The 17,695-nt window shown below is 43.9% G+C and overlaps 1 protein-coding gene across 13 annotated transcripts in view; it reads right to left on the bottom strand.

Annotated features, from left to right (window-relative positions):
• vps13c (vacuolar protein sorting 13 homolog C) overlaps positions 1 to 17,695 on the bottom strand; it is a 229,896-nt gene that overhangs the window by 166,342 nt on the left and 45,859 nt on the right. For all 13 annotated transcript variants that reach the window (XR_011674951.1, XM_071400446.1, XM_071400445.1 and 10 more), the window contains 2 exons: positions 4,862 to 4,919; positions 1,159 to 1,286 (listed from right to left, as the gene is read on the bottom strand). Coding sequence is in view for 12 of the 13 variants with exons in the window: in XM_071400446.1 (XP_071256547.1) it covers positions 1,159 to 1,286; positions 4,862 to 4,919 (186 nt within the window). In the remaining variant the exon portion in view is untranslated. The remainder of the gene's footprint in view (positions 1 to 1,158; positions 1,287 to 4,861; positions 4,920 to 17,695) is intronic.

The following is a 17,695-nucleotide window of genomic DNA, read 5'->3' as shown; positions in this document are numbered from 1 at the left end:
GTTAGGTACTGAACAGGAAGAGACAACATGATATCAGTCTATAGACTGTAGCAGGTCCACCATGGTTAGGTACCAGTCTATAGACTGTAGCAGGTCCACCATGGTTAGGTACCAGTCTATAGACTGTAGCAGGTCCACCATGGTTAGGTACTGAACAGGAAGAGACAACATGATATCAGTCTATAGACTGTAGCAGGTCCACCGTGGTTAGGTACTGAACAGGAAGAGACAACATGATATCAGTCTGTAGACTCTAAACAGACGCCTCACAAGTCCTCAACTGGCAGCTTCATTAAATAGTAACACCAGTCTCAACGTCAACAGTGAAGAGGCGACTCCGGGATGCTGGCCTTCTAGGCAGAGTTCCTCTGTCCAGTGTCTGTGTTCTTTTGCCCGTCTTAATCTTTTATTTTCATTGGCCAGTCTGAGATATGGCTTTTTCTTTGTAACTCTGCCTAGAAGGCCAGCATCCCGGAGTCGCCTCTTCACTGTTGGTGTGGAGACTGGTGTGGAGACTGGTGTGGAGACTGGTGTGGAGACTGGTGTGGAGACTGGTGTGGAGACTGGTGTGGAGACGGGTGTGGAAACTGGTGTGGAGACGGGTGTGGAGACCGGTGTGGAGACCGGTGTGGAGACCGGTGTGGAGACCGGTGTGGAGACCGGTGTGGAGACCGGTGTGGAGACCGGTGTGGAGACTGGTGTGGAGACCGGTGTGGAGACTGGTGTATCTAACACCATGGAACCAGCTAAATCAAGTGCATATTAAATATTTGATATGTATTTGACCCAGGTCAGGTCTGCACGGCCGATTATACATTTACATTTTAGTAATTTAACAGACGCAAAGCGTCCAGAGCCACTTTCAGTCAGTTCATTCCACTAGGTTTTAGTAGGACAAAACAAACACATTATCAACTACAGGAAGTAAACCCTTCTCCAAGTCAGCAGAATCAACGCCAAGAAGGTTTGATCAGCTATGTTCTAAATTGGCGTGTGTGTGTGTGTGTGTGTGCGTGTGTGTGTGTGTGTGTGTGTGTGTGTGTGTGTTGTGTGTGTGTGTGTGTGTGTGTGTGTGTGTGTGTGTGTGTGTGTGTGTGTGTGTGTGTGTGTGTGTGTGTGTGTGTGTGTGTGTGTGTGTGTGTGTGTGCGTGTTCGTACCTGTGGTTTGGTCATCTCTACCGCTACATTCTGAACCTCCAGGTACAGGGTGGTTTTGGGAGACGTCAGCTCAATCTCAGCACTCGGGTTCATTACCATTTTAGCAGAGGCAAAGATGGGTTTGAAAACTGCACGGAGAGAGAGAGAGAGAACATCCTATGAATTCTACTTTAATATGAGACCAACATCTTGATGGATCATCCCCCCTCCAACATCTAGGGTTGGTTGGACTAGACACCGTGCTCGTTGGAGATTCTCTAATGAAAGTGCTTCTTAATTCAGGATTAGCATTCACCTCAATCCTAGAAACAGACAGTCACAGGACGTTCAGAGACAGACAGTCACAAGACATTCAGAGACAGACAGACGGAGAGAACAGAGACAGACAGTCCCAAGACGTTCAGAGACAGACAGTCCCAAGACGGTCAGAGACAGACAGTCCCAAGACGGTCAGAGACAGACAGTCCCAAGACGGTCAGAGACAGACAGTCCCAAGACGGTCAGAGACAGACAGTCCCAAGACGTTCAGAGACAGACAGACCCAAGACGGTCAGAGACAGACAGTCCCAAGACGTTCAGAGACAGACAGACCCAAGACGTTCAGAGACAGACAGACGGAGAGAACAGAGACAGACAGTCACAAGACGGTCAGAGACAGACAGACAGTCACAAGACGGTCAGAGAAAGACAGTCCCAAGACGTTCAGAGACAGATAGACAGTCACAAGACGTTCAGAGACAGACAGACAGTCACAGGACGTTCAGAGACAGACAGACAGTCACAAGACGTTCAGAGACAGACAGACAGTCCCAAGACGTTCAGAGACAGACAGACAGTCCCAAGACGTTCAGAGACAGACAGACAGTCCCAAGACGTTCAGAGACAGACAGTCACAGGGCGTTCAGAGACAGACAGTCACAGGGCGTTCAGAGACAGACAGTCACAAGACGTTCAGTAACAGACAGTCACAAGACGTTCAGAGACAGACAGTCACAAGACGTTCAGTAACAGACAGTCACAAGACGTTCAGAGACAGACAGTCCCAGGACGTTCAGAGACAGACAGTCACAAGACGTTCAGAGACAGTCACAGGACTTTCAGAGACAGACAGACGGAGAAAACAGTAACAGACAGTCCCAAGACGTTCAGAGACAGCGTCCCAGGACGTTCAGAGACAGACAGTCACAAGGCGTTCAGAGACAGCCAGTCACAAGACGTTCAGAGACAGTCCCAAGACGTTCAGAGACAGTCACAGGACGTTCAGAGACAGTCAGACAGTCACAAGACGTTCAGAGACAGACAGTCACAAGACGTTCAGAGACAGTCCCAAGACGTTCAGAGACAGTCACTGGACGTTCAGAGACAGTCACTGGACGTTCAGAGACAGTCACTGGACGTTCAGAGACAGACAGACGGAGAGAACAGTAACAGACCCAACCAAGACGTTCAGAGACAGACAGGGTTTCCTCATCTTTAGAAGGTTGGGAAGACAGAGGACAATATAGGCCAGTATACACACCCAACCAGTATACACCCAACCAGTATACACCCAGTCAGTATACACCCAGTCAGTATACACCCAGCCAGTATACACCCAGCCAGTATACACCCAGCCAGTATACACCCAGCCAGTATACACCCAGTCAGTATACACACCCAACCAGTATACACCCAGTCAGTATACACCCAACCAGTATATACCCAGCCAGTATACACCCAGCCAGTATACCCAGCCAGTATATAGCCAGCCAGTATACCCAGTATATACCCAGCCAGTATACACCCAGCCAGTATACACCCAGCCAGTATACCCAACCAGGAAATACCCAGTCAGTATATACCCAACCAGTATATACCCAGTCAGTATATACCCAACCAGTATAAACCCAGTCAGTATATACCCCAACAGTATATACCCAGCCAGTATATACCCAACCAGTATATACCCAGTCAGTATATACACAACCAGTATACCCAGTCAGTATATACCCAGCCAGTATATACCCAGCCAGTATATACCCAGCCAGTATACCCAGTATATACCCAGCCAGTATTAACCCAGCCAGTATTAACCCAGCCAGTATTAACCCAGCCAGTATATACCCAGCCAGTATATACCCAACCAGTATACCCAGTATATACCCAGTCAGTATATACCCAGCCAGTATATACCCAACCAGTATACCCAGTATATACCCAGTCAGTATATACCCAGCCAGTATATACCCAGTCAGTATATACCCAACCAGTATACCCAGTATATACCCAGTCAGTATATACCCAGCCAGTATATACCCAGTCAGTATATACCCAACCAGTATACCCAGTATATACTCAGTCAGTATATACCCAGCCAGTATATACCCAGCCACTATATACCCAGTCAGTATACACCCAGCCAGTATACACCCAGCCAGTATACACCCAACCAGTATACACCCAGCCAGTATATACCCAGCCACTATATACCCAGCCAGTATACACCCAGCCAGTATACACCCAGCCAGTATACCCAGTCAGTATATACCCAAACAGTATATACCCAGCCAGTATATACCCAGCCAGTATATACCCAGCCAGTATATACCCAGTATATACCCAGCCAGTATATACCCAGCCAGTATACCCAGTATATACCCAGCCAGTATTAACCAGCCAGTATTAACCCAGCCAGTATATACCCAGCCAGTATATACCCAACCAGTATACCCAGTATATACCCAGTCAGTATATACCCAGTCAGTATATACCCAACCAGTATACCCAGTATATACCCAGCCAGTATATACCCAGTCAGTATATACCCAACCAGTATACCCAGTACATACCCAGTCAGTATATACCCAGCCAGTATATACCCAGTCAGTATATACCCAACCAGTATACCCAGTATATACCCAGTCAGTATATACCCAGCCAGTATACCCAGCTACTATATACCCAGCCACTATATACCCAGCCACTATATACCCAGTCAGTATACACCCAGCCAGTATACACCCAGCCAGTATATACCTAGCCAGTATATACCCAGCCAGTATACACCCAGCCAGTATATACCCAGCCAGTATATACCCAGCCAGTATATGCCCAGCCAGTATACACCCAGCCAGTATACACCAGCCAGTATATACCCAGCCAGTATACACCCAGCCAGTATACACCAGCCAGTATATACCCAGCCAGTATACACCCAGCCAGTATACACCCAGCCAGTATATACCCAGCCAGTATACACCCAGCCAGTATACACCCAGCCAGTATACACCCAGCCAGTATACACCCAGCCAGTATACACCCAGCCAGTATACCCAGTACATACCCAGTCAGTATATACCCAGTCAGTATATACCCAGTCAGTATATACCCAACCAGTATACCCAGTACATACCCAGTCAGTATATACCCAGCCAGTATACACCCAGCCAGTATATACCCAGCCAGTATACCCCAGTATATACCCAGCCAGTATATACACGTGTACCAGGTTTCACAGAGAGGATAAGATAAAAGGATCCAACACTTAAAAGCAACATGATGAATGGTTTCCCTTCCTGGATTGGCTGGCTGGTTGCCATGGAGAGTCAAACGAAAACTTTAATTTAAAAAAATGGATTGATGGAAGGACACCTTTTGCTGTCTTTTGTAATGGAAAGTGTGTGTGTGTGTGTGTGTGTGTGTGTATGTTGCCCATGGTACATACTATATTGGTAGTCTTTGATCTCCTGGTCCTTGGTACTGATGCCGTCCTTCAGCTTTTCCTGGACAGACACAAAGACAAGGAAGAGGATTAGAAATCACACAGACATGACTCCGGTCTTCTGTAGCTCAGTCGGTAGAGCATCATGCTTGCGACGCCAGGATTGTAGGTTCGATTCCCGGGACCACCCGTAAGTAAATACTGATGAAACAGTACGGCAGGCAGACTAGTAGAACCAGATTAAATACTGATGAAACAGTACGGCAGGCAGACTAGTAGATTCAGATTAAATACTGATACGACAGGCAGACTAGTAGATTCAGATTAAATACTGATGAAACAATACGGCAGGCAGACTAGTAGATTCAGATTAAATACTGATGAAACAGTACGACAGGCAGACTAGTAGATTCAGATTAAATACTGATGAAACAGTACGGCAGGCAGACTAGTAGATTCAGATTAAATACTGATGAAACAGTACGGCAGGCAGACTAGTAGAACCAGATTAAATACTGATGAAACAGTACGACAGGCAGACTAGTAGATTCAGATTAAATACTGATACGACAGGCAGACTAGTAGATTCAGATTAAATACTGATGAAACAATACGGCAGGCAGACTAGTAGATTCAGATTAAATACTGATGAAACAGTACGGCAGGCAGACTAGTAGATCCAGATTAAATACTGATGAAACAGTACGGCAGGCAGACTAGTCTGTGTTTTGTAATATAATTTCCCTGTAAGATTTTCCTTCAAAACGTCTTCCAGTGGAGAGGTATTATAGATCCCTGTATGAAGTACTATATCAACACTGATGGTGTTAAACTCTCCTCATTATATTATAGATCCCTGTATGAAGTACTGCATCAACACTGATGGTGTTAAACTCTCCTCATTATATTATAGATCCCTGTATGAAGTACTGCATCAACACTGATGGTGTTAAACTCTCCTCATTATATTATAGATCCCTGTATGAAGTACTACATCAACACTGATGGTGTTAAACTCTCCTCCCTCATTATATTATAGATCCCTGTATGAAGTACTGCATCAACACTGATGGTGTTAAACTCTCCTCCCTCATTATATTATAGATCCCTGTACGAAGTACTGCATCAACACTGACGGTGTTAAACTCTCCTCCCTCATTATATTATAGATCCCTGTATGAAGTACTGCATCAACACTGACAGTGTTAAACTCTCCTCCCTCATTATATTATAGATCCCTGTATGAAGTACTGCATCAACACTGACAGTGTTAAACTCTCCTCCCTCATTATATTATAGATCCCTGTATGAAGTACTGAAACAACACTGACGGTGTTAAACTCTCCTCCCTCATTATATTATAGATCCCTGTATAAAGTACTATAACACTGACGGTGTTAAACTCTCCTCCCTCATTATATTATAGATCCCTGTATAAAGTACTATAACACTGACGGTGTTAAACTCTCCTCCCTCATTATATTATAGATCCCTGTATGAAGTACTATAACACTGACGGTGTTAAACTCTCCTCCCTCATTATATTATAGATCCCTGTATAAAGTACTATAACACTGACAGTGTTAAACTCTCCTCCCTCATTATATTATAGATCCCTGTATGAAGTACTGCATCAACACTGATGGTGTTAAACTCTCCTCCCTCATATTATAGATCCCTGTATGAAGTACTGCATCAACACTGATGGTGTTAAACTCTCCTCCCTCATATTATAGATCCCTGTATGAAGTACTGCATCAACACTGACGGTGTTAAACTCTCCTCCCTCATTATATTATAGATCCCTGTATGAAATACTATAACACTGACGGTGTTACTCTCCTCCCTCATTATATTATAGATCCCTGTATGAAGTACTGAAACAACACTGACGGTGTTAAACTCTCCTCCATCATTATATTATAGATCCCTGTACGAAGTACTACATCAACACTGATGGTGTTAAACTCTCCTCCATCATTATATTATAGATCCCTGTATGAAGTACTGCATCAACACTGACAGTGTTAAACTCTCCTCCCTCATTATATTATAGATCCCTGTATGAAGTACTATAACACTGACGGTGTTAAACTCTCCTCCCTCATTATATTATAGATCCCTGTATAAAGTACTATAACACTGACGGTGTTAAACTCTCCTCCCTCATTATATTATAGATCCCTGTATGAAGTACTATAACACTGACGGTGTTAAACTCTCCTCCCTCATTATATTATAGATCCCTGTATAAAGTACTATAACACTGACAGTGTTAAACTCTCCTCCCTCATTATATTATAGATCCCTGTATGAAGTACTGCATCAACACTGATGGTGTTAAACTCTCCTCCCTCATATTATAGATCCCTGTATGAAGTACTGCATCAACACTGATGGTGTTAAACTCTCCTCCCTCATATTATAGATCCCTGTATGAAGTACTGCATCAACACTGACGGTGTTAAACTCTCCTCCCTCATTATATTATAGATCCCTGTATGAAATACTATAACACTGACGGTGTTACTCTCCTCCCTCATTATATTATAGATCCCTGTATGAAGTACTGAAACAACACTGACGGTGTTAAACTCTCCTCCATCATTATATTATAGATCCCTGTACGAAGTACTACATCAACACTGATGGTGTTAAACTCTCCTCCATCATTATATTATAGATCCCTGTATGAAGTACTGCATCAACACTGACAGTGTTAAACTCTCCTCCCTCATTATATTATAGATCCCTGTATGAAGTACTGAAACAACACTGACGGTGTTAAACTCTCCTCCCTCATTATATTATAGATCCCTGTATAAAGTACTATAACACTGACGGTGTTAAACTCTCCTCCCTCATTATATTATAGATCCCTGTATAAAGTACTATAACACTGACGGTGTTAAACTCTCCTCCCTCATTATATTATAGATCCCTGTATGAAGTACTATAACACTGACGGTGTTAAACTCTCCTCCCTCATTATATTATAGATCCCTGTATAAAGTACTATAACACTGACAGTGTTAAACTCTCCTCCCTCATTATATTATAGATCCCTGTATGAAGTACTGCATCAACACTGATGGTGTTAAACTCTCCTCCCTCATATTATAGATCCCTGTATGAAGTATTGCATCAACACTGATGGTGTTAAACTCTCCTCCCTCATATTATAGATCCCTGTATGAAGTACTGCATCAACACTGACGGTGTTAAACTCTCCTCCCTCATTATATTATAGATCCCTGTATGAAATACTATAACACTGACGGTGTTACTCTCCTCCCTCATTATATTATAGATCCCTGTATGAAGTACTGAAACAACACTGACGGTGTTAAACTCTCCTCCATCATTATATTATAGATCCCTGTACGAAGTACTACATCAACACTGATGGTGTTAAACTCTCCTCCATCATTATATTATAGATCCCTGTATGAAGTACTGCATCAACACTGACAGTGTTAAACTCTCCTCCCTCATTATATTATAGATCCCTGTATGAAGTACTATAACACTGACGGTGTTAAACTCTCCTCCATCATTATATTATAGATCCCTGTATGAAGTACTATAACACTGACAGTGTTAAACTCTCCTCCCCCATTATATTATAGATCCCTGTATGAAGTACTATATCAACACTGACGGTGTTAAACTCTCTAACCTCATTATATTATAGATCCCTGTATGAAGTACTGCATCAACACTGACAGTGTCAAACTCTCCTCCATCATTATATTATAGATCCCTGTATGAAGTACTATAACACTGACGGTGTTACTCTCCTCCCCCATTATATTATAGATCCCTGTATTAAGTACTGCATCAACACTGACGGTGTTAAACTCTCCTCCCTCATTATATTATAGATCCCTGTATGAAGTACTGCAACAACATTGACGGTGTTAAACTCTCCTCCCTCATTATATTATAGATCCCTGTATGAAGTACTATAACACTGACGGTGTTAAACTCTCCTCCCTCATATTATAGATCCCTGTATGAAGTACTATATCAACACTGACGGTGTTAAACTCTCCTCCCTCATTATATTATAGATCCCTGTATGAAGTACTGAAACAACACTGACGGTGTTAAACTCTCCTCCCTCATATTATAGATCCCTGTATGAAGTACTATATCAACACTGACGGTGTTAAACTCTCCTCCCTCATTATATTATAGATCCCTGTATGAAGTACTGCAACAACATTGACGGTGTTAAACTCTCCTCCCTCATTATATTATAGATCCCTGTATGAAGTACTATAACACTGACGGTGTTAAACTCTCCTCCCTCATATTATAGATCCCTGTATGAAGTACTGCATCAACACTGACGGTGTTAAACTCTCCTCCCTCATTATATTATAGATCCCTGTATGAAGTACTGCATCAACACTGACGGTGTTAAACTCTCCTCCCTCATTATATTATAGATCCCTGTATGAAGTACTGAAACAACACTGACGGTGTTAAACTCTCCTCCCTCATTATATTATAGATCCCTGTATGAAGTACTATAACACTGACGGTGTTACTCTCCTCCCCCATTATATTATAGATCCCTGTATGAAGTACTATAACACTGACGGTGTTACTCTCCTCCCCCATTATATTATAGATCCCTGTACGAAGTACTACATCAACACTGATGGTGTTAAACTCTCCTCCATCATTATATTATAGATCCCTGTATGAAGTACTGCATCAACACTGACAGTGTTAAACTCTCCTCCCCCATTATATTATAGATCCCTGTATGAAGTACTGCAACAACACTGACAGTGTTAAACTCTCCTCCCCCATTATATTATAGATCCCTGTACGAAGTACTACATCAACACTGACAGTGTTAAACTCTCCTCCCCCATTATATTATAGATCCCTGTATGAAGTACTATAACACTGACGGTGTTACTCTCCTCCCTCATTATATTATAGATCCCTGTATGAAGTACTATATCAACACTGACGGTGTTAAACTCTCCTCCCTCATTATATTATAGATCCCTGTATGAAGTACTATATCAACACTGACGGTGTTAAACTCTCCTCCCTCATTATATTATAGATCCCTGTATGAAGTACTGCATCAACACTGACGGTGTTAAACTCTCCTCCCTCATTATATTATAGATCCCTGTATGAAGTACTGCAACAACACTGACGGTGTTAAACTCTCCTCCCCCATTATATTATAGATCCCTGTATGAAGTACTATATCAACACTGACGGTGTTAAACTCTCCTCCCCCATTATATTATAGATCCCTGTATGAAGTACTAAAACAACACTGACAGTGTTAAACTCTCTAACCTCATTATATTATAGATCCCTGTATGAAGTACTGCAACAACATTGACGGTGTTAAACTCTCCTCCCTCATTATATTATAGATCCCTGTATGAAGTACTATAACACTGACGGTGTTAAACTCTCCTCCCTCATATTATAGATCCCTGTATGAAGTACTGCATCAACACTGACGGTGTTAAACTCTCCTCCCTCATTATATTATAGATCCCTGTATGAAGTACTATAACACTGACGGTGTTACTCTCCTCCCTCATTATATTATAGATCCCTGTATGAAGTACTATAACACTGACGGTGTTAAACTCTCCTCCCTCATTATATTATAGATCCCTGTATGAAGTACTGAAACAACACTGACGGTGTTAAACTCTCCTCCCTCATTATATTATAGATCCCTGTATGAAGTACTATATCAACACTGACGGTGTTACTCTCCTCCCCCATTATATTATAGATCCCTGTATGAAGTACTATATCAACACTGACGGTGTTACTCTCCTCCCCCATTATATTATAGATCCCTGTATGAAGTACTGAAACAACACTGACGGTGTTAAACTCTCCTCCCTCATTATATTATAGATCCCTGTATGAAGTACTGCATCAACACTGACGGTGTTAAACTCTCCTCCCTCATTATATTATAGATCCCTGTATGAAGTACTGCATCAACACTGACGGTGTTAAACTCTCCTCCCTCATTATATTATAGATCCCTGTATGAAGTACTGCATCAACACTGACGGTGTTAAACTCTCTAACCTCTCCTCCCTCATTATCTTGTCACACGCTCTCCTTCTCCTCTCCTGTTTTATAGACATGTGCATTTTCCTCAATAAGCTCTGTAGATCATTTATCCAACACACCATATACAGTGGTACAACTGAACTGAAGAACAGGCATTAATTAACCTGCTGTAGACAGTCTACTGTGTGTTCATATGTGAGAGAGTGTGTGTTCTGTCTGGGTAATTGTAATACAGGGGGGTTATGCAATGTATACCCCTCTGTATCTTAATGGCTATTAGGCTGTGAGATCAAACACACTGTTTCCACATGAGGAACAGATGGCTGGACGCACCTGGGTCATACCTGGGACACGTGATTTGGGTCAGGCAGGGAGAGGAACATTGGATGTTCCTGATTGGGACTGAGTTTCCTATCAGTCAGTAAAACACAGAGCTGTGAGGATCGTTCTGTTCCCTATAACACAGAGCTATGAGGATCGTTCTGTTCTCTATCAGTCTGTACAACACAGAGCTGTGAGGATCGTTCTGTTCCCTATCAGTCTGTACAACACAGAGCTATGAGGATCGTTCTGTTCCCTATCAGTCTGTACAACACAGAGCTGTGAGGATCGTTCTGTTCCCTATCAGTCTGTACAACACAGAGCTGTGAGGATCGTTCTGTTCCCTATAACACAGAGCTATGAGGATCGTTCTGTTCCCTATAACACAGAGCTATGAGGATCGTTCTGTTCCCTATAACACAGAGCTATGAGGATCGTTCTGTTCCCTATCAGTCTGTACGACACAGAGCTGTGAGGATCGTTCTGTTCCCTATCAGTCTGACCAACACAGAGCTATGAGGATCGTTCTGTTCCCTATCAGTCTGACCAACACAGAGCTGTGAGGATCGTTCTGTTCCCTATCAGTCTGTACGACACAGAGCTATGAGGATCGTTCTGTTCCCTATAACACAGAACTATGAGGATCGTTCTGTTCCCTATAACACAGAGCTGTGAGGATCGTTCTGTTCCCTATCAGTCTGGACAACACAGAGCTATGAGGATCGTTCTGTTCCCTATCAGTCTGTACAACACAGAGCTGTGAGGATCGTTCTGTTCCCTATCAGTCTGTACAACACAGAGCTATGAGGATCGTTCTGTTCCCTATCAGTCTGACCAACACAGAGCTATGAGGATCGTTCTGTTCCCTATCAGTCTGACCAACACAGAGCTGTGAGGATCGTTCTGTTCCCTATCAGTCTGTACGACACAGAGCTATGAGGATCGTTCTGTTCCCTATAACACAGAACTATGAGGATCGTTCTGTTCCCTATCAGTCTGACCAACACAGAGCTATGAGGATCGTTCTGTTCCCTATCAGTCTGGACAACACAGAGCTGTGAGGATCATTCTGTTCCCTATCAGTCTGACCAACACAGAGCTATGAGGATCGTTCTGTTCCCTACAACACAGAGCTATGAGGATCGTTCTGTTCCCTATAACACAGAGCTATGAGGATTGTTCTGTTCCCTATCAGTCTGGACAACACAGAGCTATGAGGATCGTTCTGTTCCCTATCAGTCTGTACAACACAGAGCTGTGAGGATCGTTCTGTTCCCTATCAGTCTGACCAACACAGAGCTATGAGGATCGTTCTGTTCCCTATCAGTCTGACCAACACAGAGCTGTGAGGATCGTTCTGTTCCCTATCAGTCTGTACGACACAGAGCTATGAGGATCGTTCTGTTCCCTATAACACAGAACTATGAGGATCGTTCTGTTCCCTATCAGTCTGACCAACACAGAGCTATGAGGATCGTTCTGTTCCCTATCAGTCTGGACAACACAGAGCTGTGAGGATCATTCTGTTCCCTATCAGTCTGACCAACACAGAGCTATGAGGATCGTTCTGTTCCCTACAACACAGAGCTATGAGGATCGTTCTGTTCCCTATAACACAGAGCTATGAGGATTGTTCTGTTCCCTATCAGTCTGGACAACACAGAGCTATGAGGATCGTTCTGTTCCCTATCAGTCTGTACAACACAGAGCTGTGAGGATCGTTCTGTTCCCTATCAGTCTGTACAACACAGAGCTATGAGGATCGTTCTGTTCCCTATCAGTCTGTACAACACAGAGCTATGAGGATTGTTCTGTTCCCTATCAGTCTGTACAACACAGAGCTATGAGGATCGTTCTGTTCCCTATCAGTCTGACCAACACAGAGCTGTGAGGATCGTTCTGTTCCCTATCAGTCTGTACAACACAGAGCTATGAGGATCGTTCTGTTCCCTATAACACAGAGCTGTGAGGATCGTTCTGTTCCCTATAACACAGAGCTATGAGGATCGTTCTGTTCCCTATCAGTCTGTACAACACAGAGCTATGAGGATCGTTCTGTTCCCTATAACACAGAGCTGTGAGGATCGTTCTGTTCCCTATCAGTCTGACCAACACAGAGCTGTGAGGATCGTTCTGTTCCCTATCAGTCTGTACGACACAGAGCTGTGAGGATCGTTCTGTTTCCTATAACACAGAGCTGTGAGGATCGTTCTGTTCCCTATAACACAGAACTATGAGGATCGTTCTGTTCCCTATAACACAGAGCTGTGAGGATCGTTCTGTTCCCTATAACACAGAGCTATGAGGATCGTTCTGTTCCCTATCAGTCTGTACAACACAGAGCTGTGAGGATTGTTCTGTTCCCTATAAGAGAGCTATGAGGATCGTTCTGTTCCCTATCAGTCTGACCAACACAGAGCTATGAGGATCGTTCTGTTCCCTATCAGTCTGTACAACACAGAGCTATGAGGATCGTTCTGTTCCCTATCAGTCTGACCAACACAGAGCTATGAGGATCGTTCTGTTCCATATCAGTCTGTACAACACAGAGCTATGAGGATCGTTCTGTTCCCTATAACACAGAGCTGTGAGGATCGTTCTGTTCCCTATAACACAGAGCTATGAGGATCGTTCTGTTCCCTATCAGTCTGTACAACACAGAGCTATGAGGATCGTTCTGTTCCCTATAACACAGAGCTGTGAGGATCGTTCTGTTCCCTATCAGTCTGACCAACACAGAGCTGTGAGGATCGTTCTGTTCCCTATCAGTCTGTACGACACAGAGCTGTGAGGATCGTTCTGTTTCCTATAACACAGAGCTGTGAGGATCGTTCTGTTCCCTATCAGTCTGTACGACACAGAGCTATGAGGATCGTTCTGTTTCCTATAACACAGAGCTGTGAGGATCGTTCTGTTCCCTATAACACAGAATTATGAGGATCGTTCTGTTCCCTATAACACAGAGCTGTGAGGATCGTTCTGTTCCCTATCAGTCTGACCAACACAGAGCTATGAGGATCGTTCTGTTCCCTACAACACAGAGCTATGAGGATCGTTCTGTTCCCTATCAGTCTGTACAACACAGTGCTATGAGGATCGTTCTGTTCCCCATCAGTCTGACCAACACAGAGCTATGAGGATCGTTCTGTTCCCTATCAGTCTGTACAACACAGAGCTATGAGGATCGTTCTGTTCCCTATCAGTCTGTACAACACAGAGCTATGAGGATCGTTCTGTTCCCTATCAGTCTGTACAACACAGAGCTATGAGGATCGTTCTGTTCCCTATCAGTCTGTACAACACAGAGCTATGAGGATCGTTCTGTTCCCTATCAGTCTGACCAACACAGAGCTGTGAGGATCGTTCTGTTCCCTATCAGTCTGTACAACACAGAGCTATGAGGATCGTTCTGTTCCCTATAACACAGAGCTGTGAGGATCGTTCTGTTCCCTATAACACAGAGCTATGAGGATCGTTCTGTTCCCTATCAGTCTGTACAACACAGAGCTATGAGGATCGTTCTGTTCCCTATAACACAGAGCTGTGAGGATCGTTCTGTTCCCTATCAGTCTGACCAACACAGAGCTGTGAGGATCGTTCTGTTCCCTATCAGTCTGTACGACACAGAGCTGTGAGGATCGTTCTGTTTCCTATAACACAGAGCTGTGAGGATCGTTCTGTTCCCTATAACAAAGAACTATGAGGATCGTTCTGTTCCCTATAACACAGAGCTGTGAGGATCGTTCTGTTCCCTATAACACAGAGCTATGAGGATCGTTCTGTTCCCGATCAGTCTGTACAACACAGAGCTTTGAGGATTGTTCTGTTCCCTATAAGAGAGCTATGAGGATCGTTCTGTTCCCTATCAGTCTGACCAACACAGAGCTATGAGGATCGTTCTGTTCCCTATCAGTCTGTACAACACAGAGCTATGAGGATCGTTCTGTTCCCTATCAGTCTGACCAACACAGAGCTATGAGGATCGTTCTGTTCCATATCAGTCTGACCAACACAGAGCTATGAGAATCGTTCTGTTCCCTATAACACAGAGCTGTGAGGATCGTTCTGTTCCCTATCAGTCTGTACGACACAGAGCTATGAGGATCGTTCTGTTTCCTATAACACAGAGCTGTGAGGATCGTTCTGTTCCCTATAACACAAAATTATGAGGATCGTTCTGTTCCCTATAACACAGAGCTGTGAGGATCGTTCTGTTCCCTATCAGTCTGACCAACACAGAGCTATGAGGATCGTTCTGTTCCCTACAACACAGAGCTATGAGGATCGTTCTGTTCCCTATCAGTCTGTACAACACAGAGCTATGAGGATCGTTCTGTTCCCCATCAGTCTGACCAACACAGAGCTATGAGGATCGTTCTGTTCCCTATCAGTCTGTACAACACAGAGCTATGAGGATCGTTCTGTTCCCTATCAGTCTGACCAACACAGAGCTATGAGGATCGTTCTGTTCCCTATCAGTCTGACCAACACAGAGCTATGAGGATCGTTCTGTTCCCTATCAGTCTGTACAACACAGAGCTATGAGGATCGTTCTGTTCCCTATCAGTCTGACCAACACAGAGCTATGAGGATCGTTCTGTTCCCTATCAGTCTGTACAACACAGAGCTATGAGGATCGTTCTGTTCCCTATAACACAAAGCTATGAGGATCATTCTGTTCCCTATAACACAGAGCTATGAGGATCGTTCTGTTCCCTATCAGTCTGGACAACACAGAGCTATGAGGATTGTTCTGTTCCCTATCAGTCTGTACAACACAGAGCTGCGAGGATCGTTCTGTTCCCTATCAGTCTGTACAACACAGACCTATGAGGATCGTTCTGTTCCCTATCAGTCTGTACAACACAGAGCTATGAGGATCGTTCTGTTCCCTATCAGTCTGTACAACACAGAGCTATGAGGATCGTTCTGTTCCCTATCAGTCTGTACAACACAGAGCTATGAGGATCGTTCTGTTCCCTATCAGTCTGTACAACACAGAGCTATGAGGATCGTTCTGTTCCCTATAACACAGAGCTGTGAGGATCGTTCTGTTCCCTATCAGTCTGACCAACACAGAGCTATGAGGATCGTTCTGTTCCCTATAACACAGAGCAATGAGGATCGTTCTGTTCCCTATAACACAGAGCTATGAGGATCGTTCTGTTCCCTATAACACAGAGCTGTGAGGATCGTCCTGTTCCCTATCAGTCTGACCAACACAGAGCTGTGAGGATCGTTCTGTTCCCTATCAGTCTGACCAACACAGAGCTATGAGGATCGTTCTGTTCCCTATAACACAGAGCTATGAGGATCGTTCTGTTCCCTATCAGTCTGTACAACACAGAGCTGTGAGGATCGTTCTGTTCCCTATCAGTCTGACCAACACAGAGCTGTGAGGATCGTTCTGTTCCCTATCAGTCTGTACAACACAGAGCTATGAGGATCGTTCTGTTCCCTATAACACAGAGCTGTGAGGATCGTTCTGTTCCCTATCAGTCTGTACAACACAGAGCTATGAGGATCGTTCTGTTCCCTATAACACAGAGCTGTGAGGATCGTTCTGTTCCCTATCAGTCTGTACGACACAGAGCTGTGAGGATCGTTCTGTTCCCTATCAGTCTGTACGACACAGAGCTATGAGGATCGTTCTGTTTCCTATAACACAGAGCTGTGAGGATCGTTCTGTTCCCTATAACACAGAACTATGAGGATCGTTCTGTTCCCTATCAGTCTGTACGACACAGAGCTATGAGGATCGTTCTGTTCCCTATCAGTCTGTACGACACAGAGCTGTGAGGATCGTTCTGTTCCCTATCAGTCTGTACAACACAGAGCTGTGAGGATCGTTCTGTTCCCTATCAGTCTGTACAACACAGAGCTATGAGGATCGTTCTGTTCCCTATAACACAGAGCTGTGAGGATCGTTCTGTTCCCTATCAGTCTGACCAACACAGAGCTGTGAGGATCGTTCTGTTCCCTATCAGTCTGTACAACACAGAGTTGTGAGGATCGTTCTGTTCCCTATAACACAGAGCTGTGAGGATCGTTCTGTTCCCTATCAGTCTGACCAACACAGAGCTATGAGGATCGTTCTGTTCCCTATCAGTCTGTACGACACAGAGCTATGAGGATCGTTCTGTTCCCTATCAGTCTGTACAACACAGAGCTGTGAGGATCGTTCTGTTCCCTATCAGTCTGTACAACACAGAGCTATGAGGATCGTTCTGTTCCCTATAACACAGAGCTGTGAGGATCGTTCTGTTCCCTATTAGTCTGACCAACACAGAGCTGTGAGGATCGTTCTGTTCCCTATCAGTCTGACCAACACAGAGCTGTGAGGATCGTTCTGTTCCCTATCAGTCTGTACAACACAGAGCTGTGAGGATCGTTCTGTTCCCTGTTAGTCTGACCAACACAGAGCTATGAGGATCG

This window comes from Salvelinus alpinus, chromosome 5, assembly GCF_045679555.1.
Source record: "Salvelinus alpinus chromosome 5, SLU_Salpinus.1, whole genome shotgun sequence".
Lineage (NCBI taxonomy): Eukaryota > Metazoa > Chordata > Actinopteri > Salmoniformes > Salmonidae > Salvelinus > Salvelinus alpinus.
The sequence above is the reverse complement of the archived record's forward strand: the minus strand, read 5'-3'. Positions and strand labels throughout refer to the sequence as shown.